Source organism: Scomber japonicus, chromosome 5 (assembly GCF_027409825.1).
Source record: "Scomber japonicus isolate fScoJap1 chromosome 5, fScoJap1.pri, whole genome shotgun sequence".
NCBI lineage: Eukaryota > Metazoa > Chordata > Actinopteri > Scombriformes > Scombridae > Scomber > Scomber japonicus.
Genome location: NC_070582.1, coordinates 20,756,873 through 20,784,223, shown reverse-complemented (window position 1 = coordinate 20,784,223; position 27,351 = coordinate 20,756,873). Strand labels below are relative to the sequence as shown.

The 27,351-nt window shown below is 41.5% G+C and overlaps 1 protein-coding gene across 4 annotated transcripts; it reads right to left on the bottom strand.

Annotated features, from left to right (window-relative positions):
- Window positions 1–260: 260 nt before the first annotated feature.
- On the bottom strand, window positions 261–26,578 carry LOC128358427 (serine/threonine-protein kinase WNK1-like). Of its 4 annotated transcripts, none has more exons than XM_053318692.1 (28): window positions 26,397–26,578; window positions 23,448–24,705; window positions 14,486–14,658; window positions 14,080–14,300; window positions 12,298–12,455; window positions 10,913–11,001; window positions 10,586–10,805; window positions 10,328–10,429; window positions 9,769–10,153; window positions 9,524–9,669; window positions 9,290–9,364; window positions 8,825–8,860; window positions 8,250–8,387; window positions 6,956–7,035; window positions 6,715–6,877; window positions 6,504–6,620; window positions 6,079–6,195; window positions 5,929–5,977; window positions 5,666–5,809; window positions 4,463–5,403; window positions 4,285–4,359; window positions 4,057–4,158; window positions 3,641–3,965; window positions 2,737–2,908; window positions 2,418–2,611; window positions 2,152–2,301; window positions 1,855–2,078; window positions 261–1,738 (listed from the first exon to the last, which is right to left on the bottom strand). In XM_053318692.1, exons 2-28 carry the CDS (start codon window positions 24,240–24,242, stop codon window positions 1,349–1,351), a joined length of 5,781 nt encoding a protein of 1,926 aa, XP_053174667.1. In that variant the 5' UTR covers window positions 24,243–24,705; window positions 26,397–26,578; the 3' UTR covers window positions 261–1,348. The 4 variants fall into 4 exon arrangements, with proteins under 4 accessions (XP_053174667.1, XP_053174668.1, XP_053174669.1 ...); XM_053318693.1 differs by lacking the exon at window positions 26,397–26,578 and adding an exon at window positions 26,001–26,075; XM_053318694.1 differs by lacking the exon at window positions 26,397–26,578 and adding an exon at window positions 25,699–25,718.
- Between the last annotated feature and the right edge of the window lie 773 nt (window positions 26,579–27,351).

Here is a 27,351-nt window from a genome sequence, read left to right as displayed (position 1 = left end):
TGATATTTTGTGGGTTGACTTAACTAACGACCGGTTGATTTGTGCACTATGCAACATCTGTGTAAACAACTGGGAGAGAGTCTGAGACCTTCCACAAATACTAAATCCTAAAAACTATTTCAGTCTGTATGATATTATAAGCAGATTCTGAACTGCCCACATCTAATAATGAAGTACTGAGTAAATGGTTTTATGTGTCAAGTTGGGATTCTTTACAAGATTTCATTCTTGCATTAAGAAAAAGAACATTTTTTAAAATAAAAAAAAATAAAATAAAAAAAAATCACCCTGCAAATAACCTCTACTCAGATTGTAATTTACAGCAGCATCACCTCTTCAATCCAAACTCATAATGGTGGTCAACACCAGGACAATGCTTTTTATGTTGCAGATCCACTGGCTTATACGTCAGCTGTGCAGGACAAATCTGTATGATATTAAATCTGTATGGATGGACAACTCAAATCACAACAACACCAGACTGTCACAGAGACATAACTATGCTAAACATGGAATCATAACCCAGTGAAGAAATATCTATGTACAAAGTCAATGTTTAAATGTGTTTGGGGATTAAGGCCACAGTTACAAGGGACAGTTTATCTTTGCCATTATTGCATTTTACTTAATAGGTAGCCACTGGGATGTATTCATACTGCAACCTTATCCTAAACACTCCTGCCTAACTTGCTTTGTCTTTTCTTCTTTGACACTCACTATCTTACTTCACCAGCCACACTTCACTAATCCTCTTTCTGTACATTCTCTCCTCTCTGACACTTTATTTATCATCCCAAGTCACTCAGATAGGTCTTTGTTTAGTCAGTTATATGTGCACTGCGTCTGTTATGGTGTAATGACTGTCAGTCAAACTGTTTCAGTCCCAGCTCAGGTTTATGTCAGGACCAGTAAGGATATGAACCAGAATCCCTCCTACCTTCTCCTCTTCAAAGGAATGACAAAATTGCAACATCTGCTCTCAAAAAGACATCTTTGGCTGCTGCTGGTTGTGTCTTTGGGTTGTTACATCGCCAGACACAACCAACCAACTCGTCACGGCTCGATTCCACAGCTAATGGCAAGCTAAGTGTGACACTCTCATGCTGTGGATGTGTATTGCACTCTCCCTCCAATTGCCAGACAGATTTTGTTCTGCCTGAGAGGACTTGAACCACACAGGTCAACTCAATGACAGGATAAACACATAATGATAAAAGTTGAAATAAAAATAAAAAGCACAATAAACCAGCAACCTGCAAAGAGAGCTAGTGGTTCTCGTTCAACGACTGTCTGCCCGCTCTGCCCTGTGTGGCCCTCTGTCTCAGCCTGGACCAGGGCTTGGACTGGGCTACGTAGGCCTCAGGTTTGACCCTCCGGGGCTAACTGATTTCTGGGGGGCTGGCGTGGTTCCCATGTGGTAGCCTTGGTGCAGGGACACCGAGGCAGTCGTGGGCGGCTGGTACTGTGTTAGTGGCTGTGTGGGATTAAGCATGCTGACCTGGCATGTGCCTGTGGGTCCTGCCCACTGAGGAGCGCTGTTGTATGGGGCTGAGGTATACCCATACCCTGGGGCAACTGGGCCCAGCGAGCCTTTACGAGGCCCAAGAGGAACGGAGGGATTGGCAGAGTTGGGGAGGTGAGTGGAGGTGGTAGAGGTGGTGCTGGAAGCTGTGGGAAGTGTTGGGCAGAGGTAGCCTGGAGCTGAATATTTACGGCCCATGTTGGCTGGAGGAACAATCTGTCATAGAGAGAAAAATGGATGTTACTACTGTGTAAACAAGACTATAACTGATAGAAAACAAAAACAAATGTATCACACAGTTTTTACATTCAAAGACAGTACTGAGCGCTTACATCATGTGCTGCCTGTGGTCCAGTTTTAGGGCCTCTCTTGCACTGGGAGAGGCTGATGGCATCCCTGGCCCAGTTATCCACCAGTTGGTGCAGGTCATCGGTGAACGTGCCCTTGCCCTTCTGGGTGTGAGAGGCAGGAGGGGTTGGTCCAGTTGCCTGGGTCAGAGAAGTAGAGTGGTTCTGGCAGTGGCCTGAACCATTTGTGGAGCTGGTCCCGCTTACTCCTGGGAATACAGAAAAGAGAGGTGAGAGGAGAACTAGGAAATAAAATCATCCTTGTTGCTCACTTTTACTTACCTGTAGAGCAAGTACTGAGAATGGGCATAGATGGAGAGGATCTAAGTAGAGACGTCCTGCCACCTGTTTGTGAGGCCTCTGTTGCTGAGGGTGAACCTAGCTTTGGAGGTGAGTCTGAACCATGAAGACTCTGAGCTGAGGATGGAGATCCTGAAAACGAGCACAGCAGTTTTACATTAAAATGGTTATGAATGTAAATAAAACAAAAAAAGCAGTATTGACCTCAAAGTGGACAAAACCCTGAGAAACCAGTTCACTGTTCCTACCTGAGTGTACAGGGCTGGGCTGTCCACTACTGCGAGCAGATTTGTGGCTTTTACTTTTAAGCCTACGTCGACCTCCAGCCATGGCCACAGCAGGAGAAAGGATAGCGGGAGGAGGTGGTTTTCCCATCCGCGTGAACAGACCCTCTATCTCCTCTTTCTGACGACTCTGCAAGGCCTGAATCTCCAGCATGTGTCTATGAGTGGGAGAAGAAAGGCAGAAAATACAGTCATGTAAAAACCACTTGTACTGAAATGTGATGTAACATTCACAAGGAGAAATTAAAGTAGTGTCAAATAGGATCGTTAACATGCGACATACTTCTCTCTGAGACGGCTGATTTCTTTCTGCAAAGCTTCATCCTCATTCTCGGAGTCATCATCATTGTCACTACTGTAATGAGTATGTGCATTATGAGGGTCGGAGGTTGAGGATGAGGGCCCATTCTGCATACTGGAGCCATGTGATGGGCTGGAGCCTGCTGCTGGGGTCACTGAGGAAAACACATTGAACATGTCAATAACTGGCCTGGACTAGGTTGAAATTATTTAAAGATGTTTCTTTAACATTTTGTGCACATGATTAAAAGTCTTTGTTTCATGCAACTGACCAAATAAAAGGATTATATCTGGAAATGATTGAAACAATCAGTTCAATAGTAGTTCAATTCTACTGCATTTGCTATTTTAATGACATTAAAGCTCATAATTTACATTCACACCATTTTCAAGAGACATCTCTAAGTGCATTATTGCCATTATACCATTGTCACAAATCAAAGCTGTGATAAAAATCGTCAAAATTACTTTTCAATTTTTTATGTAGTTTTTATGCAGTTCAGCTACAGTGGAATAACTGGTAAAATATTATGTACTATAATTTTGTAGAGTATTCAGAATGTCACAGTATAGAACAGCCATCTTCAACTTATTCCACAAAGGGCCATGTGGCTGCAGGTTTTCATTCCAACCAAGCAGGAGCACACCTGGCTCAAATCAGCTGAACTCACTCTTCAGTCAGCTGATTGGTGTGCATGTGTGCTCCTGCTTGGTTGGAATGAAAACCTGCAGCCACATGGCCCTTTGTGGAATGAGTTGAAGATGGCTGGTATAGAAGGACCTTGTGTAACATTATTCCCTTGTAAGGCCTTTCACTCATTTATTAAAGCTAGCTTCTGTTACCAAATCTTTGTTTAAGTGCAGTGGACTGTGCATTTGGTACAAACCTGTAACTGAAAAGCGTCCCACTTTAGAACCAGTGGTTTGCCCAGATGTGGCGTTGGCGCTTGCGGAAACATGGAAGCGCCCTATGGTGGTGGGCTGACTGTCAGGACCAGCAGAGACAGATGAGGATCCGTTTACAGTGTCAGGTTTACTGACTCCTCTGGGCAGACCAGATGACCGGTGGAGAGTATTTTCTGGACTTGAGGGGGAGGAGGAAGAGGAAGAAGATGAAGAGGAGGAAGAGGTAGAGGACGGTGGGTGGGAGGAAGAGGAGACAATGCTGGAGGGACCTGGAACGCTGCTGGATCCACCTTCAGCAACTGACACCTAAGCAAAGAGACAAGGGATTTTTAACGGGGTGCACTCCAGGTTTAAGAGGTTTAACCACAATTATTTAGAGCTGCGACTATAAACCTACTTGGAAACGTCCCAGAGTGAAACCTGCTGCTGGAGGCTGGACAGTCTCTGGGCTCAGAGCTCTCCTTAACTGGGCATCCAAATTACCCAGGGGTTGTTGTGACTGTGGAGTCAAACAAACAGAATAACATCAACAATCTAAGCAGAACATAAGTATACCTACAACATCATCTGGTAAAAACCTAAAGAGGTAGAGGGCAGGTAATACTACAGGAAAACAGCAGATCACCTGATTTGGTCCAGGAATTGGGGGCACAAGGTCAGAGGAAGGTGTAGCAGCTTGGTCAAAACCAGTGGGTAAAGTCTGGGGGAAAAAAGACTTATAAGTGAGCATTATTATTGTAATAAACAGCATTTTGGAATTACTCATATCCTTTTTATACTCCTTATATCCTATTTTCTCTCACCTGTGCCCTGGGCTTTGTTGGGGGGGTCTGGGCATGCCCTGCTGAGGTGATTCCCTGTCCTGTGGTGGTTGTGGGGCCCAGGACACCTTGTACCCCAGATGTGAGGGGAAGGTTCGATGGAGGCACAAGAGCAGCTCCAGGCGGAGGGGAGGAAGTTCCAGTCGGAGGGGAGGAGGTCCCTGTGCTCTGTCCAGGATCCAGTGATGCAGAGGAAGCAGAGCTCTGGTCTTTAAAGAGGGAGCGTAACTTTTTATCTAGGGCATGGATATCATCTCTGCCAGCACCTTTGGTCTGGAGTTCAGCCCCGTCTGACTCCCCTGACTGCGGCTGGCTCTGACTGGGTAAAGAAGTAGGAGGTGCAGGCTGAGCAGAAATGGGGACAGACGGAGCATGGGTAGTAACAGCACCATTAAAAGGCTGCTGTTCTGAAGTAGGGACAGAGACAGTATTAGAAGTGCTGCTCAGCTGAGATCCAGGTGCTGAAGCTACAGAGGTCTGCACAGCAGGAGGAGAAAAGGAGGAAGATGAGGAAGGGATGCTAGCAGTTGGTGCAATTTGTGAGGGGGCAGTGTCATGAGAAGACTGGCGTGGTAAACAGGGTTCACTGGGGACAGGAGCTGGAATTTGGGACTGAGATGATATGGGCGGAGGGGAAACCCTCCCAGTTAATGGGGGTGGCGAGGGTGTTGCAGTCGATGTGACAGACACAGCAGGATAACTAGTGCCAGTGGTGGAAGCTGCAGCTTCCAGAGGAGCCAGAACACTGTTAGAGTTTGGGCCGAGTGTAGCCTCAGTGGACGGGACAGTGACTGGTTCCTGATCAGCAGCAGGAGGATCAATGGTGTTGCATCTTTCTAAACGACCCTGCTTCATTTTATTGAAGGCCTGTTGCAGAACCCCAGATGGAGCTGACAGAGAAAGGCCCAATGTTGTAGAGGCCCCTAGAGATAATTGAGAAAAGCAATTTAATTAAAAAAAACAATGAAAATTGACAAAAATGTGGAGAAATATAAGTATTTTGAGAAACAAGACCCAGCCAATGTGATAAGTTGATATTAAATCACAATTTGGTTTCTTCATTGGTTATCCTCATTCTTTCTCACATAAATACTAACAATCTTTTTTTAAAACATATCAATTAATTCTTACAATGTTCAATGTCTGTAATCTGAGAAGCCTTAATACAGTCTTCAGTTCTCTCACCTGGGGCAGCTTCATCTCCAAAGGAGGTATGAGCAGAAGGAGCGCCAAAGAACTGTTCCCTGAGCCGGGACTCTGGCACTGGGCTGACTATGAACCTTCGTCCTGCTGAATGCACCACTTGGGCTGCAGTGCTGGGAGAAATGCCTGAGGAAATGGTTAAAAAAAAAGAAAGAAAAGAAAATGAAAAATAAAGACGTGAAGCAGGAGTTTCTATAAAATCAATAACTGAGAATTAAGCAGTTTATGTTCCGCTGGCTGTTTACCTGGCACCATGGGAACAGAGAGCTCAGGTTGTTGCTGAAGATCACTCATCTGTGGAGAAATCAAATTTAGGTGGTAAATCTTCAGGTTTAGATGAGGATTGAAATTAAAAGTATGAATGTTTCAGAAGTTACTGTGTAGTAAAGAAATACCTTGGGAAAGCCTTCCTTCAAGCCCTCTCCTCCTTTTTCATCAGCCATTTCTATGACTTCTCGGACCTGCTCGATGAAGGTCTCTCGCTCACTTTCCAAGATGAACTCACTGGCAACCTGAAACGGAAAGCTCAAGTTCAACTACTGTAACTAAAACTAAATATAATGTGAGAAAATACTAGCTCAACAACTGTGATGAGTTCTGCTGAAGTTGACGCTACAGATATTTAATATTATTGTAGTTTTGTGTCCTTTGCGCTTGTTTTTGAATCATTTACAGTATGTCAATGGACTGTCAGTTGTCAATTCAATGGTATGGCATGGCATGCAATAATACATCCTCTATGAACATAGAGTGCATATGATACACATATATAGAGTTTCCCATAATGATGGTTTTGTTTATAGAAGAGAATCACTGTTACCATGATTTCTGCAATTTCCTCTGGATTATCACCATCAAGGTCAAATCTGAAGGTGACCATCTTCCTGTTGTGTGTTTCCAGCTGGCACTCTGCTACTCTGTCTCCCATATTAGAGATCTATAAAACATTCATTCAGGTTAAAACTCGTTACATGGAAAAAAAAAATAGCTTAAGAAAGAATATAAATTAACATATCAGCTAAGATTCGTACACTTAGGACATTCAATTTGGCCTTTGCACTCTTGTCGTGGCGGGAACGACTGCGGACGGATCGTCGCTGATGGCGCTTCAGTGAGCGGCCCTCATGGCGGCCTCCTGATGTAGAATTTCCATCGTTGCCGTCACTAAGACCTGAAGCTGCATCTGACAAGCAGCTGAAAGAGACGAGGACCCATGAAAAACATCCTTACAAGGTGTTTGGTGCTGACATTTTTTATGAAGTTCATTCTCACCTTTCCACAGGTGGAGCCACCAGAGCTGAAGAGCCTGCTGGCTGCTCTGCTGGTGTTGACTGAGGAATGCTCACAGGGGCCTAAAACACAGAAAACTTTAATAAACCACTTTGCAAAATGGAAAGTCTTACTGTTTGTGTGTTAATATTTTTAAATGATTTAGGGATGTACAGAGTTAATCAATGACTCTTTATGTGTTACTGCATATTCAATAAATTCTACCTTTGACCATTTATTTTGGTCAAATATTTACAGAAAATGTAATGATTAAAAAACAAACCATCCACTAGATGGAGCTGTTTAGCCTGGTGAGTTGTTGATGGTTGTATCCGGGTACTACAGGTGCCGCCATTATTCAGCTCTCACAGCACAACTGTGCAATGGAGTTTATTTCATTTCCTTTCTGGGTATATACATTTATATACACTACTGCTATTCTATCAATTTCCAGTCATAATAAACTGTGATTTTTATAACTGTGATAAAAAACTGGGTTTAATTAACACCACACATATGTTTATTGGGGCACTGTTTCATGGAGGGCTCACAGCTCCAAGTAAAACCTTTGAGCTGTTTTGATCTGAAGAGTCAGAATGATGTGAAATTGATGACATTGCCTTTTGGTCAAACATTAACAGTCATCAACACAAACACTGTTCTACGCTCATATCTTGGTGTGTGGTGGTGTGATTGTGGTGGAAAAAAAACAACCCTTATTACCCTCTTGAGTACCTGCTTTTTGTTGTTGCTTTATGATGAAATGTATTTAAAGAGTTGTTTTATTTAAACATAAATCAATGAAAAAAGATGAAAAATGTGAATATGTGAACTTATTGTTTAGGATGAATGTGGGGAACACAGAGTAAAGACATGTGGACGAAATGCTTCACACCTGGCCCCCATACACACATATACACAGACACACACATTTATATGTTGTACTGAGTACCTGCAGTACAGAGAGGCACGAGGCCTGATAGAGGAAGTATAGGTGCTCTGCGTTGAGTGGAGGAGACAGGATAGGACTTGGATCATTGGCCCAAGACTAATAGTCATGCAGGAATAAGCAGCATGCAGAGAGGAATGGTGAAAGAAAAAAGTGGACAGCCATGGTAATGAGAAGTGTGTCTCCAGAGAGAAAAGGACAGAGATTTAGAAGAATAGCAAATATAAAAATGGACAGTATGAAATCCATACTGTAGTATGGTAAACAGAGGAACTAATGAGTTAAACACATATCTACTGTATGTCAGCATGCATCTGAAATTATGAGCAGGGTAGGTGTGTGTGTCACCTGTATCTGCTGAGCTCCAGTCTGTGCCTGTGGTAGAATGGAGCCCTGAAGAGCAGTGCAGCTCTCTGGCTGTTGCTGCTGCTGCAGAGGGGGAGACGACTGAGAGGACGGAGGTATCATCACCTGCTGGGTGGGTATCTATAAAAAAAAAAAAAAAAAGGAGAGTCAGAAACATGCTCAAATCAGATAGGTAGAAGTTGAAATTTTTTTTTAAAAACCTGGCACTTATATATGTTCATTTATCTGGATCTGCTTCAAAGCCACATGCACTTACCTGCTGGATAACATAGCTACATAAATCTGATCAATTATCTATTTGACAGAATAGCGTGGCAAGTCAATTATCACTGCACTTCTACTGACCACTTCAGAGACATGTATATTATTATGTCCATTCAAACTGTCTCTATAACTGTCTGCATGCCATAAATTTCATTTTTTGAAAGCATACTACAACTAAGTCAAAACTTGAGTCTAACGCTCAGACCAATATAAAAGTTACATTTACTTTCTTCCCCAGAACATCTGAAAGGCTGTGGGTGTATTTAAAAGTGGTAACAGGACATTTTATCTACCTGAGGGGGAAGCGATGGATTGTAGTAAACTCCATACTATAAGAAACAAAACATAACACAGGGTAAGAGAGGAAAGTCGATAATGAAAAGAAAAGACAAGCAAACCTAGGAAAATAGAACAGAAAGGAAAACTAGGGCATGGGGATTCAGAGCTCTCCGCTGCTTCAACACAGCCGCCTGAAGAGACATACAGACTTAAGCGGTCAACTTAACACTATCTGAAAACATTGTTTTTGCTGACTTTGAGTAGTTGAAGTCCTCACTTTACTGCAGTGATAAAGAAGTGTACTCAGTAGACCCTGACTTTACCACACACACACACACACACACACACACACACACACACACACAGGTGCAACAGATTTGAAACTTTTAATCTCAAAAAGGTCAGTGAAACAAGGCCTCAGTTTGGTGTTAAGTTACTCTTTAAAGGACATTAAAACATGTGGTATGAGGTAAGTTTACCTGCTGAGGTGCCACTGGAACAGACTGGCTACCGGGCACAATTTCAGGCTGGACTCCTTGCATTTGGGGTTGAATCTTATGCAACACAGAGAGTAAAATTAGGCACAAATTAAACTCATGAAAGAGCCTTGTACAGGAAGCCAAAAATCTGTAAAAATGTATTTCTACATAAACACATAAGCTTGAGCATATACCAAACACAGTGGATTACATTATCTATTCAGTGTGACTCACCACCGCCAACTGCTGCTGTTGGTCATTTTGTGTCTGAGGACACGACACCTGGGACTGAAGCTGCTGACTGGGAGGGGTGCTGTAAGACATTTCAGGCTTTGCAGGCTGGACCTCGGAGGAACCGGGTCTGTCTCCAATGTGAGTGGCTGTAAAAGGGGGACAAGAGGGTTTATTTTATATTATTATCATCATCATGCAGTGAGATGTAAATATATATAAGACCATAAATCATCTTTGATACACACCTCCTCCAGCACGCTGTAGATGTTGGTGTTGGTCAGCTTCAGGTTCCTCTGACTCTGGCTGGATGTTAGCCACACTCTGACCGTAAACTGGAGCTAGGACTAGTCCAGCTGACTGGGGGACATATGGGACCACCTGTGTCATACCAGTCAGCTGGGTTGACTGAGGAGTGTTGTAGTTAGTACTCTGAAGGCTCTGCTGAGATGTAGGCAGGACAGCCATTTGTGTGCTGTGTTGGTTTGGTTGTGGAGGTATGTAAGATGCATGCTGTGGCACTGGATGGGACTGAGGCACCTCCACGCTAGATTGTTGGCCTGGTTGCTGTGCTGGCGGTAACTGACCCTGCTGTTCTTCTTCTAGTTTTCTCTTCTCCTGTTCTTCTCTGACCTTCAAGACAAATCAGTGCCAAATATTAAAATCCTTGAAGAGAGCATCAATGGACATAATCTGATCACAGCACAATAACATCCACCATATGGCTGTATTAATAATTTCAGCAAAGCTCCTGAGCAGGCAGTATACATGAAAACACTGGATGCAATACGGTGAGTGAGGACACACCTGCTGCCGTTGTGCTCTCTTGCGACTGATCAGAGACACCCTGTCCTTGATGGCCTTAGCTATGGTCTTGTGGTCACCCTCAAACACATAACCAGACTCCACCTAAAGCATAGAAACAGGATGTACAATTCAGCAATAAACATTTTAAACATTGTGGTAACCCGTTTAATCACACAACAGTGATGGAGTTAATTAATGAAGTGTTGGATTTTTTTAAGACAGAAGTCTAATGACTGTAGTATTAAAAGTTCAAGTCACCATTTCCTGAGCCACATCCTCTGGGACATCTTTGTTGAGGTCAAAGGAGAACTCGATAGCCTCGTTGTCTTTGTACTTCCCCTTGAGCTTCTTCACATCCTCAATTCTCAGCCACAGCTTAATAGCCTCCATCTCTCCATCATCCTCCTCTGCCAGCTCCACACGCACCCCTGTATCTTCCTGGAAGAAGGCATGGTTCAGAAGGTCCTTGATCGAGTACCTAAAAGCACGGAAACAAACATTAAGCAAATGGGAGAGACGTAAAATGTGCATGTTCCTGAGAGTTTGACTACATTTTTTAACATGTGCTCTTCTTAAGTTAGAGACCTCTCATCCTTGTTCTGACGAATACATCCCTCGATGATCTCCTTCACTTCAGGAATGGCCACCTTGTCAAAGCTGCCCGGCTTCACCCCCTACAGGAAACACAGACGACTGAATGAGAATGATTCTCATCTATTTTCAAAACTCTTGGTACTAGCCCATACTTTGTTGTTATTTTCATGTATGTACTACTTCTATAATACTTATAAATGCTGTCATATTCTGAATAACTATTCAGAACCTTTAACAGTACAAACTTCCTCTTTTCATTTTCATTCATAGGGCATCTCAAAAATCACAGTAAGAAGTAGTATCTCGGATAATGTTATAATAATGGTACACACTCTGCCTGGTGGCATTTAAATATGGCAGAATACCCACTGAATGGAAAAGGAGGGCATTAGTCAGTGAAGGACAGTTGATAAGAGGTAATGAATTGAGCCAATAACAACAGGAAACCACCTGGAGCTAGATAAAAATGGAGGACTGGCTGAGCAGCTGAGCTGAATGACAGAACAGGAAGAACAACAGCCCATCTCCCAAAGGAATACTACTGTAACACCAGAGCATGTGACACCACCTAAATGTAGGCTCAACACTACAACAGCACTTTGTTTCTCAAGTGAGCCAACTGTGTTCAGTGCTCTGCAGTATCAACTATTTAAAGCTTTTTTTTTAAAATAACTGAAAAATTCAATATTTAGCAATGTGATAAAAAAATAAAAAACCTCTGTTGAATCATGTGGAAAAGACTTTAGTGAGGATATTGGTATATATTTCAAGGCCCATTTGGTACAATGGGTTCAACCTCTCTATCTATGTGACTGTTGTAACTGCAAAAGTATGAATCATATCAGTAGACCAGTAGGAGTTGTATGATTAGGACCAAAACTATGTATTTCCTTCAATGACAGTTACTGCCCTCCCGGAACTGACACACAACTGAGCTGTTAGCGATTAGGAAAATAACAGGGCTGTGCTTGTTCAGCTTTTCATCAAATCATACACGCCTCAGGTCCACATGTTTCACCAACATATAACAAGTCAGAAGGAAAGGGAAAGAAAAAACAAGATGAGGTGAAGTAAAGGGGCTTTTCTTTGTAAATAAGTTTTCTCTTACAGGTCTTACAAGTTTTGGGGCTGCTTAAATAGGGAAAAGGGGGCCGGGAGATACAGGGAAGTACTTAAATCGAGAGGTGAAATAAAGGTTTAGAATAAATATAATAATATTGTTAAAGAAGAGTCAGGAGGAATGTGATCATAGCAGGTTTGACTATGTGAATAGAAAATGATTTATTCCACAATGTGACACTAGGCCTTCTTGGCACATAGGAAGAGGTGAAGGCAGGGCAGAGGAGTGACGTGGAGGGTTGAATAAGAAGACTTACGCTGGTAACTCTGCGGTAGATCTGTGCAGCATTCTGGCACTCTGAGTAAGGGTACTCTGAGGTGGCCATCTCCAGCATGCACATTCCAAAGGCATACACATCCACTGACTCGTCGTACTTCTCCTCATACATCTCAGGCGCCATGAACTCAGGGGTACCTTAAATCAAAACAACTATTCAGAACTCTCGCACTTCCTTACTGATTGAGTGGGCTTCTCACAACCCATTGCCCCTCTGCTCCTCTAACCCGTGAGGGGTTGAGGAAGAGGAGGATGAGAAGAGTGACCAGCCTGTTGACGTCTCCTGGGGGTAGAACCTGTGAGGTGAAAGTTGGAAGAGAGAGAGAAAAAGAAAAGGGGAAGGAAAGCAAAAAGAGACAGAAAACAAAAAAGGAGGGAGAAGCCGAACTCAGTTAGACTGCTGAGAAGAAGGCACGTGTTTGTCTGTGTAAGACCTTCACATGTTAGGATATAAAGAAAGTAACTGAGTTAGCCAATGTGCAGAACACACTTGTGAGCCAAAATGAGAGTTATCTGCCATGTTTAATATCAGCTTATATAAATAAGGCACTTATGAATAGTACACAGGCCAGAATATAGTGGCAGTTGTTCAAAGAGATGCCAATAATCTCTGAAGGAGAAATAAAGACTAGCTATGGAAGTAACTTTTGTCAACACCTTACCTTAAAACCACAATAACATTACTTTTTATAGTACACTCACCTTTCGAAGTCTGACTTACCGTCTCTTCTTGACCTACGGACTGAAAGTGTTATGGTTAAGGCTGAGAGAAGCAGATCCCATAGCTAGTTACTGTTCTTAGCAGTGTGTCTCGGCACATCAGCTTTGGTTTATTACTTCATCATTTTACGTTCAATCTTAGGTCTTACACAGAAAAACTCATTTGGTTATTTGAATGCAATTGTTTTTGAAATTGATGTGTGTTACAGCACACTGTCAGACTTACCAGGGCCCATAAAAGTTCATACTTACTCAATGACCAGCAGTACCCTATTCATTCCAAACAGCAGAATGGGGCACAGCTGAGGCTAGAGCCTACATTTTAAAAACATACCCAAGAAAAAATGTGAAAGTAAAAAAAAGAAAAGAAAAAAAAGAAAAGAAAAGAAAAGAAAAAGGCTGACAGAGAGAAAGTGGGGAGAGCTCCCTGGACACAAAGATGGAGCAAAAAGACTCTGCGGTCCTGCAATATTTTAAAAGACAGCAAGAGACAAACACTAGGAAAAAAAAACCTGTTGAGGCAAACCCATAGAAAGAGACGTTAAACATTATGGGTATATAACTGGCAAACAGACCACATATTTCCAAACCACAGAACAAAGACCGGTCTAAGACAGAAAGCAAAGACCATACCTTTAGCCATGGCCACATGACAACTATTATAATAATGATATTAATGTTTAACAGTAGGAGAAACATTAGGCTCTACTTACATTCAGTAGGTGCCTGGAAAAAAAACCCTCTCCTTTTTGGAGAAACATACAACAGAAATATTCTAGGGTTGCTGTGAGTCCAAAGAGAGAAAGCCTTGTGGTTATCTGTCTAAGATTATCACAGTATTTGGCCTCCATTTGAGCTGTGGTTTGAGGGACAGCTGAAACTCTGTGGTCTGTTTTTGAACCACATCGTCAGAAAAACAAAGTAAAATACCTTCTTTAAAACACCATCATTCATTTCAATACATAATATCATGACCTCAAAAAAACTTACTGCCCCACAGTAGGACAGGGATTGGGAGGTAGAAATGACTTTAGAGTCGTACCTATAACACTCTTGGCAAAGGATGCGCGCTTCAGTGTGGCCAGTCCCAGGTCTCCAATCTTAACGGATCCTGTTGGGCCTGTGATGAAAATGTTGTCGCACTTCAGGTCCCTATGGATGATGGGAGGGGCCCGAGTATGAAGGAAGTGGAGTCCCTTGAGGATTTGTCTACACCAGCTCCGCAACACTTTAATTTTCATCACCTTGAACCGCTTCAGATATCTATAAGAAAACAAGTCATCATTTTCATGTTTTCTGTTTAGTTTACAAAGTGTCCAAAGAAATAATGGTTAATTTACTTATAATCAATAATCAAGATAATCCGTTTATCAAAATGGGATGGTGCACACTGTATATATGAGTCCAGTGTTCATGCATTTGTTAACCCAACCAAGTTTTAGACTCACGTTTTGAGTGTGCCAGAAGTCATGAGTTCAGTAACCAGTACAATGCACTTCCTGCCTTTGGACGGTCCCTCCCAGGAGTCATAGAAGCGGACAATGTTGGGATGCTGTAGTCCCTTTAACATCCCTGCTTCCTCCTTAAAGCGTTGCCGCTCCGTCTTCGTCAGCTTACGATCCTGCATGGGATAGAAAGGAAATACTTGAAGATTTCACACAACACAGTGGGGCAGCGCTATTTATAGAGCTATAGAGTAAAATAAAAGGTGAGTGAAAAAGTTCAAATGGTTGACAATCACTTGAAGATTGAAGAGGTAGGCTGCTGATGTATTGGTTAGCAAATTAACAGGCGATGACTCAAAATGTTTATTGTATCATGAGTTATGTCACTATTCTCCCTTGATGTGTGAATTATTTATTGGTTTATTAACAGTGTTGAGGGGGAGTCATGCTGCATACATCTAAAAAGGTGACAATTAGCAGCCTGGGATCAGTTTTCCTCTTTCCATATTCACAACTACAATGTTTCAAATGAAATAAAACATGTCTGAAAGTTCGACTGAAGGGTAGTACGGCAGCCATTTCTTCCAGCACACACAAAACTGCATACATGTTCCTGCACAAGCGCACATACGGTTGGGGGCAGAGGGATGTGGCCCTGCTTTCTCTGGCGGATGACTGTGAACCAATAGGAATGTGTCGAGCTTTGTCCTAGATTCCAACCACACCAAAATAAGAAAAGAGCCGCTGTGTGACTCAGAACAAGAGAAGATCAGAGTCTAAAAAAGAAATAAAGAATGAACCGGGATTGTTACACCACAACGGTCCTCTTAGAACTTTTTTATCACCACTATAAAGTAGGTTTAAGCAACGAGGGAACAATTAATATCACCAATAGCAGAGGCCAATATCAAAACATCATGATATATAAGTTTAGATGCTGAAAACTGTTCATTACAGCAGTGGAAAGCTTGTAAATAGAATAACAGACATTCTCAATTACTGAGCATTGTCTTTATCAGTTAAAACTGTGTATTGTAGTAATGAATATGAACATATTTCCAGGCCTTTTACAACAGCCTGACACATCAGGTCTAAAGTAAACCAATGCACTCACGAGGCATGCAGTCTAAACTAAGTTAAGGATTATAAGAGTCAGCAAATGTTCTGGCAGCTGAGTTGACAATGAGTAATAGTTAAATGTATTCAAACTGATATCACTGTTTGACCAACGTAATTTAACAGTCTTAAACTGATCTGCGCTTAAATAAGGACGGGCAATAATGGCTTTTGGATATAGGGTCTTAAAAAACAACTGGAATGTGTAAAAACCACCCTTCTCAAATTTCCTGAGTAATTCCTGGCATGACCTACATTTACAACGTGGATGACTGTTGAGCAGCTAACTCATACCAGCAAGACAAGCCCAGTGAAACTCCGCAGCCAAAGACCTCCCCTGAAACCCCCAGAGACATGGCCACAGGCCAAGTTATCCAGGAAATTCAACCCATTTGTGAGTGAGGAGTGAGCGTTTGAATTGTGTGTGTGTCAGCAACAGCAAGAAGACAGAAAACCTATCAGTGACTGATATCACTTGAAGAGAAACGTGCTGCAAGATTCACTGAAGGGATTTTGTGGCTTTAAGGCTGAATGTTTGTCATGTTTGAGGGTAACCTGACTAAATGAGAAGTCACAGGGAGACATGTGGAAGCGATCAGCAGCACGGGAAGACACTGAATCAGGGAAACAGAAGGTGAGGGAAGATGGGCGAGTAATAGAGGCTGCTCCACACTTTGACCTACTTTCCCCGAGTATTTATCATGTGGGGCAGTGATTCCCCTTTCTCTTCCTGCAAAACAGTCATGAAAACCATACAGGGTAGCATCAAAGCTCCCACCCCAGTGTGTGCAGCACTGCGACCCCCACAAATGCCGAAACTACTCCATCGATGACAAAAATTAATAATCATAGTGTTTACATTTAAGATTAACGCAATGACTTCATGGCTTCAGGCTTATTTTTGGTGAAATTACTCAACAGCTGGAGGTTTTTTCCTGCATTGTGCATCAAGCAGATTAAACTTGACAAAGATCACAGGATGATTATTTTAAGACTGAAACCCACCAAAATAATCAAAAGAGGAGATGTGGTCAGAGTATGTCAGACATGTGATGTGTCCAATGTCTTTGAAATACAGTTTTTAATGTGAAGAAGTTTTTTGCACCTAAATGACCTACACACAAAAAAGTATTTATCTATTATTTAACTCAGACTTTGGACCCTTTAACAATTTCTTCATGAATTACACAACATATGCCAGGATGAAGTAATCACATAGCTCCGACCACTTACTAGTAAACTCCAGGAATTTACAGTCTTTAAAATTCAAACTACCTTTGACTGTAAGTTGAACGAGTTCTTTGGCCTGTGCCACGTCCTGCTCTCACTGTCAGTGACAACAGTGCCTGGCGGTTTCTGGTACATCCACAAAGCCTGAGCGGAGAGGCCAAATATCCACCACTCACTGAACAATGGAAGGGAAAGTAACAGAAATACTGTCTTCCTCCACTGCTAAAGCCAAAGACCAACTATTACCCTGTGAAATTATACTGTTATATATAGCGATATATATAGCGATGAGTCATTTCATAAATGTGTCTGAATCAAGATTTAACAAAAACCATGAGGGGGGCTTCACATTCTTCACTGGACTTGGCTGACTGTGAGTGATGAAGTTACACCATTGGTCGACCGAACGCCGCCACTTCCTGTATCCATCTCAAATTAAAGTACTCTAGGGTTTCGTACACGGTGCAGCCATATATTAGAGTTTGACCTCGTCTTGTTCTCCTGTTTTTGGTTCCAACATATTCAACATGCCTTTTTCAGGGCGAGGCTTAAAATGTCTATAAATTAGGAAATCTGGCAGGCACTCAGAGGACAAGAGCAGCTGCATTTGAATCACAGCAGCTCTATTGAACAGGGTGAGCATGAGTCAGCTCACTAAAAAGTCACCACCAGTCTATGCAGTGTCTCCGCGGCAGCTATGATGAAAAGGTGTGCATGTCAAAACATATATACATACGTACAGGTTAAGTGAGATGAACACTTACTGTTAAGATAGTAATATTTCCTGAATCACCCAAGGCTTCAACACTTTCATCTCTGCAGAATCAGTGTGTTAGCTATGTCTCGAGCAAGCAGTAAAAACCCTATTGTTTTATTTCAGTGTTACGCCTCAACAAGCTTTAGCAGCTGAAGTGAAAGTCCAAGTTATTATCCAAGGTAAAATTACAATGATCAAGCAGAGAGTCCCTTCAAATATTAAATATATACAGCTAGTAGGTGTTCGATATGAGTTTCTTGCCTGTTCGGCAGACACAGAGCCTTGGTGAAGGATAACTTAATTTCCAAGATGCAGACATTTTACAAATTGTACAGGAAAAAAACTGAATTAGATGATCTCAGTCTGGGCAATAGATCAACGAACAGGGCTGGAACAAATCAATGTGATTATTGTATATGTGATTTATGTGATTCTTCATTCCTGCATTTGTCATGCCTCGATGTATGAAGCTATCAGAAATATGCTGCTATTAAAACTGTGATGGTAATATCAACTATAATCGCCACGCCCTAACACTGTCTGGTCAAATATGTGACCTGTGGCATTTCCAGCCACTGTGAATCACATGTCATGGTAGTTAAATGCATCACCAAAGCAGAGCAGAAAAAAGGCCATCATAAATAACCCAACAATCCAAAAAAAGAGACAGTGAAAAAAAGGCCTGTCATCATGCCATGGGCGGCTCTGCCAGGTCCCTGCTCTGAGGTCGACACAGAGAGTTAGATGAAGCTCTCTGAGTAACACTGGTGAGGATCTGTGTAAAGCCTGATGAGTCAGGATGCCATGTTAAACAGATCCACCTTAAAGATTACTCACTTATTGCATTAATTGCAGTATTTCTCAATAGGTAGAAATCTTTGGTGTTACCGTGACGCACGGTAATGAGGTCAAAGACCACTGAGACTCTCAAACTGTCAGCAAAAGATAAGATGACAGAATGCCTTGAATGCCGGTGTGTCGATTAATCTGATTTGAACAGTGTAGAAAACAAAAATCAGGAAATACAGGACCCAAAGAGAGACAACATTACTAACACTTCAAAGCACACTTCTTAAAAAAAAGCAGACATTGCTAACTCAAAGATTCACTGAATGTTCATCTTTTAGTTTGGGATTTTGTTGTTTGTGCAAATCTGAAGCTTCAATAAATATAAATTACTTCTTTTATTCAACAAAAAAGGTGCTAACAACTGTTTTCATCTTGAGGAAACTTACCATGTTTTAGTACACAGATAATGTAGACTGTAAAATAGCATATTCCCACTATATTCTTTATAATTATGAGCCATTTCTTACAGTTGATAAAAACTAATGGAGAAAATATGAAGAGTAACATCTCACAAGTTATTTCAATCAATGGGAAGTATCTGCTGATATAAACCATGAATCTGTGTAATGCGGCGATTGAATACTCAAATTAAGTTTGAAACATGTTCAGCAGCTACAGGCACAGATGAATAAAGACTTTGTATAAACTAGTTAAGGCCCGGTTGAAAACGTGCCTGTTTGGAAGAGCCGAGTGCGTGACCTTCGGACTCTACTTCAATGCACAGAAAAACAATACAGCTGATGTGAGGTGTGAACGAGTGAATACATAAACAACATGAAAGAAACTACCATTCTATAATACATTAATGTTAATAAATACTCTAACAGTAAATATATTTTTTATTCTACTTTCAAGGAGCCTACAATGAAGGCTGCATTTAAAAATCATGTAGTAAGTATTATAAAATAAAGTGGATCAATCATATCGGACTCTTCGATTCTTTTCATTATATTTTATGTGCCCCTCAGTTCAGATTTGAGGGGGTACATTTCCTCCAACGATTTGTGCTTTGTCTATAGCGGTGCTTCATCTAGCGTCGCTGTCTCAGAGCACATGAGACAAACTGGTTTTGAATTACAGTCAATGTGTGCTGGGGTCTGAGTGCTTTCAAAACATGGGTAACAAATAAACGTGTTTATCCATGATATATTTCAGATGATCAAATTATCAAACTAAACCGTTAATTGTACCTGTTTTGCTTTCTGGTCTATTTCGAGTGCTGTGATGCACAAAGCTGGCATTGACCTCAGTTTTCTTACTGGTGTACTTCATTTCATTTCAACGTAATACAACTGCAGATGCATCCGACAGGAAATTATTAGTAAAGGGGAACTCCACTAATAGCACATTGAGTCAGTTTACAGGTTTTATAAAGAAGAGTCAATTATCTTTTCCTTTAGTGGTGCATCTGTTAGTGATGCACTGCTTTGAGACTGAACAGTGAATGAGAAGGAGCTAAGACATTAAACCACTGATTTAATAAGCAATTAGAAACTGAAAATCTTATCTGGTAAAAAATTACCAAATATGACGAGAGACAGGCTACTATGTTATATTACTTGGGTGTAGCGTGTCAGCCAGCTGGATGGGCAACTCACGCAGCTTCTAAAAGATGTCTGGAGCTCTCTCTTTTCAATCTTTCAACGTTTGGCTTAAGTCAGTGACTGAGAGGAAGGAGGTGGGGAGGCAGTGAGTGGATGATGACATGGTTGAGGATGGATGAGTGAGCAAGAAAGGGGAGGCTCCTAAATTTATTCTCTTTTTTTTCCCCCCTTGGCTTCCTCTTCGTGGTGACCTACTTATTGTCCAAACATGTCTGCAACATGAGATCCGACACAAATGTGTGGGTTCGCGGGTGGGTGAAACAGGGTGGGAGCCTAGAAATTCTTAGACGATTGTGGACAGATGGCCTTTCATACTGAATAAACCGGGGCCACTTCACATGAACTTTACACACTGAGGTTTTCGGCCGTGCTCGCAGCGCAGCTCCAGGGAAGGTTATGCTGGTTCGTCAGTCCAGAACTTTGGCCCGCAGTGAAATATCAACAAATACTGAACAGATCGCCACACTAGGTAAAAACTTTCCACTTGTGGTGCTTTCAGGTCCTGTCTGATATGGTCCCTGGCAAATAAACATCAGAAAATATAAAGAATAGCCACATTTGGGTCAAACTTTACATTATTTGTCCGATTAGTGCTATAGACCTGAGAACATCAAAGTAGTCTCTCCATTTCTTGTGTGTAATTAGTATTTGAGTCTCACAGGACAGCTGGTGAGGCTCAACAAATTTGCCACGTTAAAGCGAGATTAAAAAAGGATCTTATGAGGGAAAACCTGTCAGACTTGTTTCATTAGCATACAGGCACAGGTTATGCTGACACCAAATTCCCTGTGAACACACACAGCTGATTATTTTCTGCACCACTGATTAAGCCGTAAAGAGGAAATAAAATGATGAACAGAGCAACTCAACGAGCCTACTCCTTTCTTATACAGCGCCATCTTAAAATTTGTTGCATTTTTTTGGAAAAATATTTACAGGAAAGTAGAAAATACTCGGTATATGTACATCTAAAAGCTCCTCAGAGGAAATGGAAACCAAACTGAATGTGGTAAAAATATCAAAAATTAAGATTATATCCCACTAAATATGCCCGGAGGCTGTATGGAGAATGTAACACGAGCACTTGAGTGATCATGGGACAGCTTTAACAACCATGTGAGAGGGGATTTCAGCCTCTCATGTGTAGTTCAACAGTTTCTAGCACTGAAACTCTTGTCTTGAGTTGGGGGGTGGGGGGGGTGTGGGGGTGGGGGGTGTTGGGTTACATGTGCGTACTTCAGAGCGGACCATGTGTGTGAAACAAAGCTGATTCTGTAGGTGAGCATCAAAAGAGAGGTAGTTACATCTTAGGGAACGCACACTCCTTATGTGGGAGTCATTTTATGTAAACAGGACTGCAAATAAGGATTATTTTAATTATCAATTAATCATTAAGTCTAGAAAATGTCAGAAATTATCAAAAAATGCCATTTATCTAATTTATCAGTCTGACATGCCATCTTCAGCCCAAAAATATTAGTATCCTATGTAATGAAAAAAACAGCAACTCTTCACATTTATGAAGCAAAAGCCAATACATGTTTGGATTCATTCCTTTAAAAGTGACAATGAATATTAACCGATTATCAAATAGTTGCAGATTAAATTTCTCTGAACCAATAAATTAATTAAACTAATTCTACAAACCAACCAAGCAAAAAGAGTATTAATAATAACTTATTCAACAGAAAACTGATGATCATACATTCTTTTAGGCACTTGGTTATGGTAACTTATGAGTTGTGGCCCAAATACTAAACAATAAATATAATTAAGGAGCAGAATATAAACGTTCATACGTAGATGAAGTCAAACGAATACTAACAAAGTTAAAATAACTACTGCAGAAGTTGGCAAACAGTTTGAGGTCAAAAGAAAGAGGAATAGATAATGTTGTAGACTGAAGTTTAAACAGAGATAACTACAAGCACACAACTATCAGCTAAAGGAGGAAGGAGAGCAGTTACATGAAGTGAGTTGTACTTGAAATAAAAAGAGGTTGAAAAAAACAGAAATATGGAAAATGTGAGGAAGCCGAGAGGCTCGGAGGGTGGACTGATAGTCGTGAAGCAGGCCTTGGCAGGCCGAGCTGCTTCACACAGGAGATTCCTCAGTCAGGAATGTGACCCATTTTACATTCACACAAGCATTTAGAGCAGCGACGCACCGAGCATGCGCGAGATTCGCTCTGTGTCGGGGGGGGAGGGGCACGTGTCAGTAATCTTCACATTGTTCTGAAACCAGTGTGCATGTGCAGCTATGGTTGTGTGCGCTGCTGTGTGAGGCCTCTCATGACGAGGGAAAAGCGTGACAGTAAAAGCAAACATTCATGTGGTGAATGAGGTCAAACTTTGCTGTGGGCCATGTCACTGCTTTAACTGGACAGACAGCAGAGCGACATTATTTTCAGCATATTTAAGAGTATGAGTACCAAATGGTCTGAAGCAACAACATTATTAATTAATAAACACAGACACGTTGCATTTAGGTTATCAACAGTGAAATAGGTCCAATAATTAACTCAAGGATCAAAGAATAATTTAAAGATGGGAATAAAACTCAAAATCAGTATTGAGAGGAAGATCTCTGAAAAGTGTTTTTAAAAAGAGTTGATTATAACCACTGTTGCCTGATTTAGTCTTAGCCGTGTCTTTTTATAGTCATTTGAGATGTAACATCTTCAAAGGGTGTTGTAATAACCTCAATTATTCATCATTAATCAATTATTAAAATAGCAGTTTATTTTAAAATGGTATACAATATCCTCTAACACTATGAAAATGTGATACAGGAAATCACTACCATAACTCAATATTGCATTTCCTGTGTCTCAAGTGTTTGATATTCCTTAGTCCCAGAGTGCTATAAACATTCATTATACAAGCCATAATAACCTCTGGTACTTTGCCAGTGCCTTAACGTGAGCTAGACACTTTTCCATTAAAGACAGTCAGTCTCATGTGTTGTCATGCCAACCTGTACGGACTGAGTTGCACCAAAAAGGCTAAATTAATTAAATTAGTTTTTTTTTTATTGTGCTTTGCTGACAAAGGCTAAGTGAAACAATCAAAAGGGAAATGCGAGTCATGTCTCTCAAACCGGAAATGTCAGAGGCTGTCGCTCAGCTAACAATGTGGAAGGAAATTCCATGAATATATTTACTCTTCTGCTCTACTCCGCCATGCTTAAGCCTGTTAAAAGCTAACAGTCGAAACAAAAGTGTACAACAGTCAGGGATAAGTGAATTAACAACCAAAAACAACTGAGGCCCTCTTAGCTGCTTATATGCCAAATCAGTGCACAAGATAAAGTGGAAAATGTATTGAAATGACAGCAGCCATGATGGGTGCGACGGGGGGGGCGGGGTGGGGGTTAAGTAATCAAAACAATAGTTATCAGAATTTCATACCTGCAGCTCACACCAAGCCACCTCTACTGTGGTGTCGGTGTCCAAGCCCTTGTAGACGGTCTTGAAGGAGCCGCGTCCAATTTCGATATCGAACTTTAGGAAACGGCCATCCGGTGATGTTCCCACCGCTTTGGTCTCCGCCTCTTCGATGTCCTCCTGCACTTTCTTCTCAGCTTCTCTCTGCTCTGCCTCTGCTCGAGCCTTGGCAGAGTCCTTATCTTCTTCCTCCCCCTCTTCTCCATGTGCCTTCACCTCAGCAGTGCTTTCAGGTTCGGTTTGACTTGGCAACTCTGCTTCTAAGCATGGTGCAGCACGGGCTGCTATCACAACCTCTCTATCACAGATTTCTTGTACACTGGGAGGCTCCTTTCCTAAAGGCACTACTTCCACCTTGGCTATTTCTATGTCTTTTCCTTCTTCTCTTCTTCTACCACTATCAGCAGACTCCTCATTTGGAGCTAAACTTGGTTCAGCCCGTGGCAAATGATCAGCAGCAACAGCCTGTTGTCGCTGGGGGACAGCTTCATATGATTGAATCCGTAGAGGTGCAGGAATGGGGATCTTGCTGGGTAAAGGGAGGGCCAGTGCTGTGGCATTGGAGTCACTGATGACACTGCGGCGCAGGAAACGGTGTTCGGGGTTACAACGATCACGCTCCATGGTGTGATGCCGCCGCCTCACTTCTGGCGGCCGGCAGTCAGTCACCATGGAGTCTGAACCCGAACTCGGGCCATTTCCACTCTTCTGAGGGGGAGCCAGGAACTTCACCATTTTGTCGTCAGGCTTTTCCGACATCCCACCACCCACACCAAGAGTAAGGGGGTACAATAATTGAGAAATTAAAGTAAGGATATTTCCATGTCTGCCATATAGGCTTCTCTAAGCAGTATCTATCTGTGATTTACAAGGAAAAAATATAGAACGTCTTCCAACTCCTATATTTCACTGTCTTTTTTATTGCTCAAAGACGGTCTTTATATATATAGAGTTCAGAGATTGGAGGTGTAGGATGGGAGGTGTTCTTTTGTAAAAGGAAAAAAAATGAACACCGCAGCAGAACACAGAGTGTTGATGTTGATACACAAGCCCCTTTAAGTCCACACCATCCATCCTGTAAGACGCAGGGTTCGGTTTCTACCAAGCATAAGGAATCACTGGTGAGGAACAAACATGCACAGCCTGCTACAGGCACTGAACGTCTGACTGCAGGGAAAGGCAGGTTGGCCAGATAATCCAAATATAGTCCAGTCCAGTTTCACTGCAAGAGAAAATAAAAAAACAAAAGCTCAATGGCATGTTTCAGAAAGTAGCCAATATTATGTCAAATGTCAACAAGATTACACAACAGTTCACAAGTCGAATTTACAGTATACATAAAGTTTTATAACATTGCCAGTGCTCCAGACATTACCTCGAATGCCATGTGCCTTTTTAAAAAATAAATAAATAGTACTGCAGTAAAGCACCAGGTCATTTTGTATTACACTTTTAATAAACAAAGGTGAAATGTGTCTTTACTTTCTCCTTCTTTAATAAAATCTGCTGTCTTGCCCAAGGGCATGTAGGACACATGCTTACTGTCACAGGGGCTTCACTGCAGGTCCAAATGGGGGTTATACTGCATTATTCAGCTATGCAAAATCAATATAACATTTAGCTAATTTGTAAACTAACGTTTGTAAGTACATAATGCAGTATAAATCATAAATGCGTTCCCTACTCCTTTAAATTTAACTCATTAACCTCTTAATGCTTCACACTTGTTAGAGACTAGACGTAACTAATTGACAGCTGATTATTTCAGTCTCGAGTATGAACGAGAGATCAGAAATACACACAGGTGATCTCAAATTAGCGAACACAGTCTGACTAACAAAGAATAAAACAATTGCAATAATAATTTCTGTACGCTCAACGATAAAGCTGCAAAGCTATAAACCCACCAACATTTAAATTGTAGGTGCAAAGACCGCTGCCATTTTGGTCTGACAATTACTGCAAATGTTTCCACTTTTGCATCCTTTACGGTGTTTTTTTAAGCATGCACGTTTGCAATGACAGCCTTATTACTTATTCGTCATCTAACATATACCTTGCCATGGTTACAGCAATTAACATCGCATAGGCAACCAAAACACCAGAGCCAAATCTGACGATGTTAGCGTCACTAACATCCCAATTAATACAAGGAACTGTAACGGGAATTAATGAAATTGGTATTTTAATTAAACGTAACTCCCGTCTTACGTACCTACTTATTCACAGCCTCACAAGTGACACCACAGCGTTTGAAATGGCAACACCGAGCGATACAAAGCGAGGAGGAGCGACGGCTCTTTGTTAGCACAGAGCTAGTTTAGTTAGCTGGTGTGAGCTAATCCCGGCCTAACCAACGATGAATAATTTCCACGTCACGTCCTTTTTTCCAAGTAAAATCCTCCCAGCTGTCGACAAATTGAGCTCACAGTTCAAATAGATAGCCGGTGTTGCCATTAAAAAAATGGGACCGTTAGCAATATAACACAAACTTTAACTAATTATTGACAACTTTACCGTATTCAGGCCCAGTTTCCATCCCTGAGTGATTAACATAACGAGCCGTGCTGGTGCTAACAAACCGGAAACGTTCACCGGTGTGACGCCGGTTGAAATGCTAAGTTACCAGGTAGCGACAGACAGCGCCGCCGTTACCCAGCTGTAGCTATCACTGTTAGCTAGGCGGGTCTTATCCATGGCCTACAATGCTGGACCCACCTCCGGGGTCTGCCCCTTTCAATTTCACGTTAATATCAATAGCATTATTATTATTAGACAATTATATATACTTTACTAGCTGGTTGAGGGTGAGTCTGACCCTGTGGTTGAATGGTTCACTATTTATTTGAACATTACAGCTAGCCCGTCACAGCTAATGAACAGCGACGCTGGGGGTGGCGGAGAGCGACCTACCTCAATATCCAAAACACGAATGATGATCACCGAGGTTTGAAATTGTCCTCACCGCGGAGATCCGTCTTCGTCTGTGAAAAGAGGACTAATGTTACGTGTACATTATCCATACGTGTCAGAGAGATATGTTGTCCAGTTACTGAATATGACGGAGTTACAGTTTGTGGGCTCTCGGTCGCAGTTTCTACATATTGACGAAGAAACGGCTTCTTTCCTACAGCGCATGCGTCAACGAGGAATGACCTCATAACTCGTATTATTTTTAGGTCATATTTTCAGCTTAATTGACGAGCCTTTTCTTTTATATGATGTTATTGGGGTTTTTTTTATATAACACAATAAAAGTTGATTTCAATGAATTGTCCATTTTTCTTATAGTTGCGATGACTGCATTTATATCCAAAAGCGCCCCAGTTTAGTTTTAGTTTAGTTTAGTTTATATCAAATATACAGTGTAGGGAGAGGCAGAAAACCCGAATGGGCTTATTTAAGGCCTCCACCCAAAAATGTTATTTCACATTACAGAAAATAATATGACCACATAAAAGTGGGAACTAAACAAATGTATTTGACAACAATAACAAAATAAAAACAGAAAAATAAGTGTAAGTGTGTGTGCACATGTGCTTGTGTGTGTGAGGGGGTATGTGTATGGGGGGTGTATTTCAAATTGTGACTGATAACTTTGAAGAAAACATTTTTTTTTGAGGTACCGACATTGTATCAATTTTGTATCTGATTTGTTTTATGATAGTGGATAATGGTATATCACATGCCAAAAATGATTTCATGATAACTTATAACTGTAGGCTATAACCTACGGAAATCTTTAGTTTTGTGTGTATTGCTATTTCAGACGGACTGTCTCCTTCAATCAAAAGACACAGGCCTATAAATTCAAACCATGAATTTGTATCAGTAGTCTAGACATCATTGATTCAACATGCAATAAAAC

Bases quoted from the DNA above. Each gene is read 5' to 3' on its own strand.
- LOC128358427 (XM_053318692.1), bottom strand. From the start codon at position 24,242: ATGTCGGAAAAGCCTGACGACAAAATGGTGAAGTTCCTGGCTCCCCCT. The intron at 4,360-4,462 runs GTGAGAGAAAAT...TTTTTCCCCCAG, and splicing joins CAACAAAGCCCAGGGCACAG to ACTTTACCCACTGGTTTTGA. The intron at 1,739-1,854 runs GTAAGCGCTCAG...TCTCTATGACAG, and splicing joins GACCACAGGCAGCACATGAT to ATTGTTCCTCCAGCCAACAT.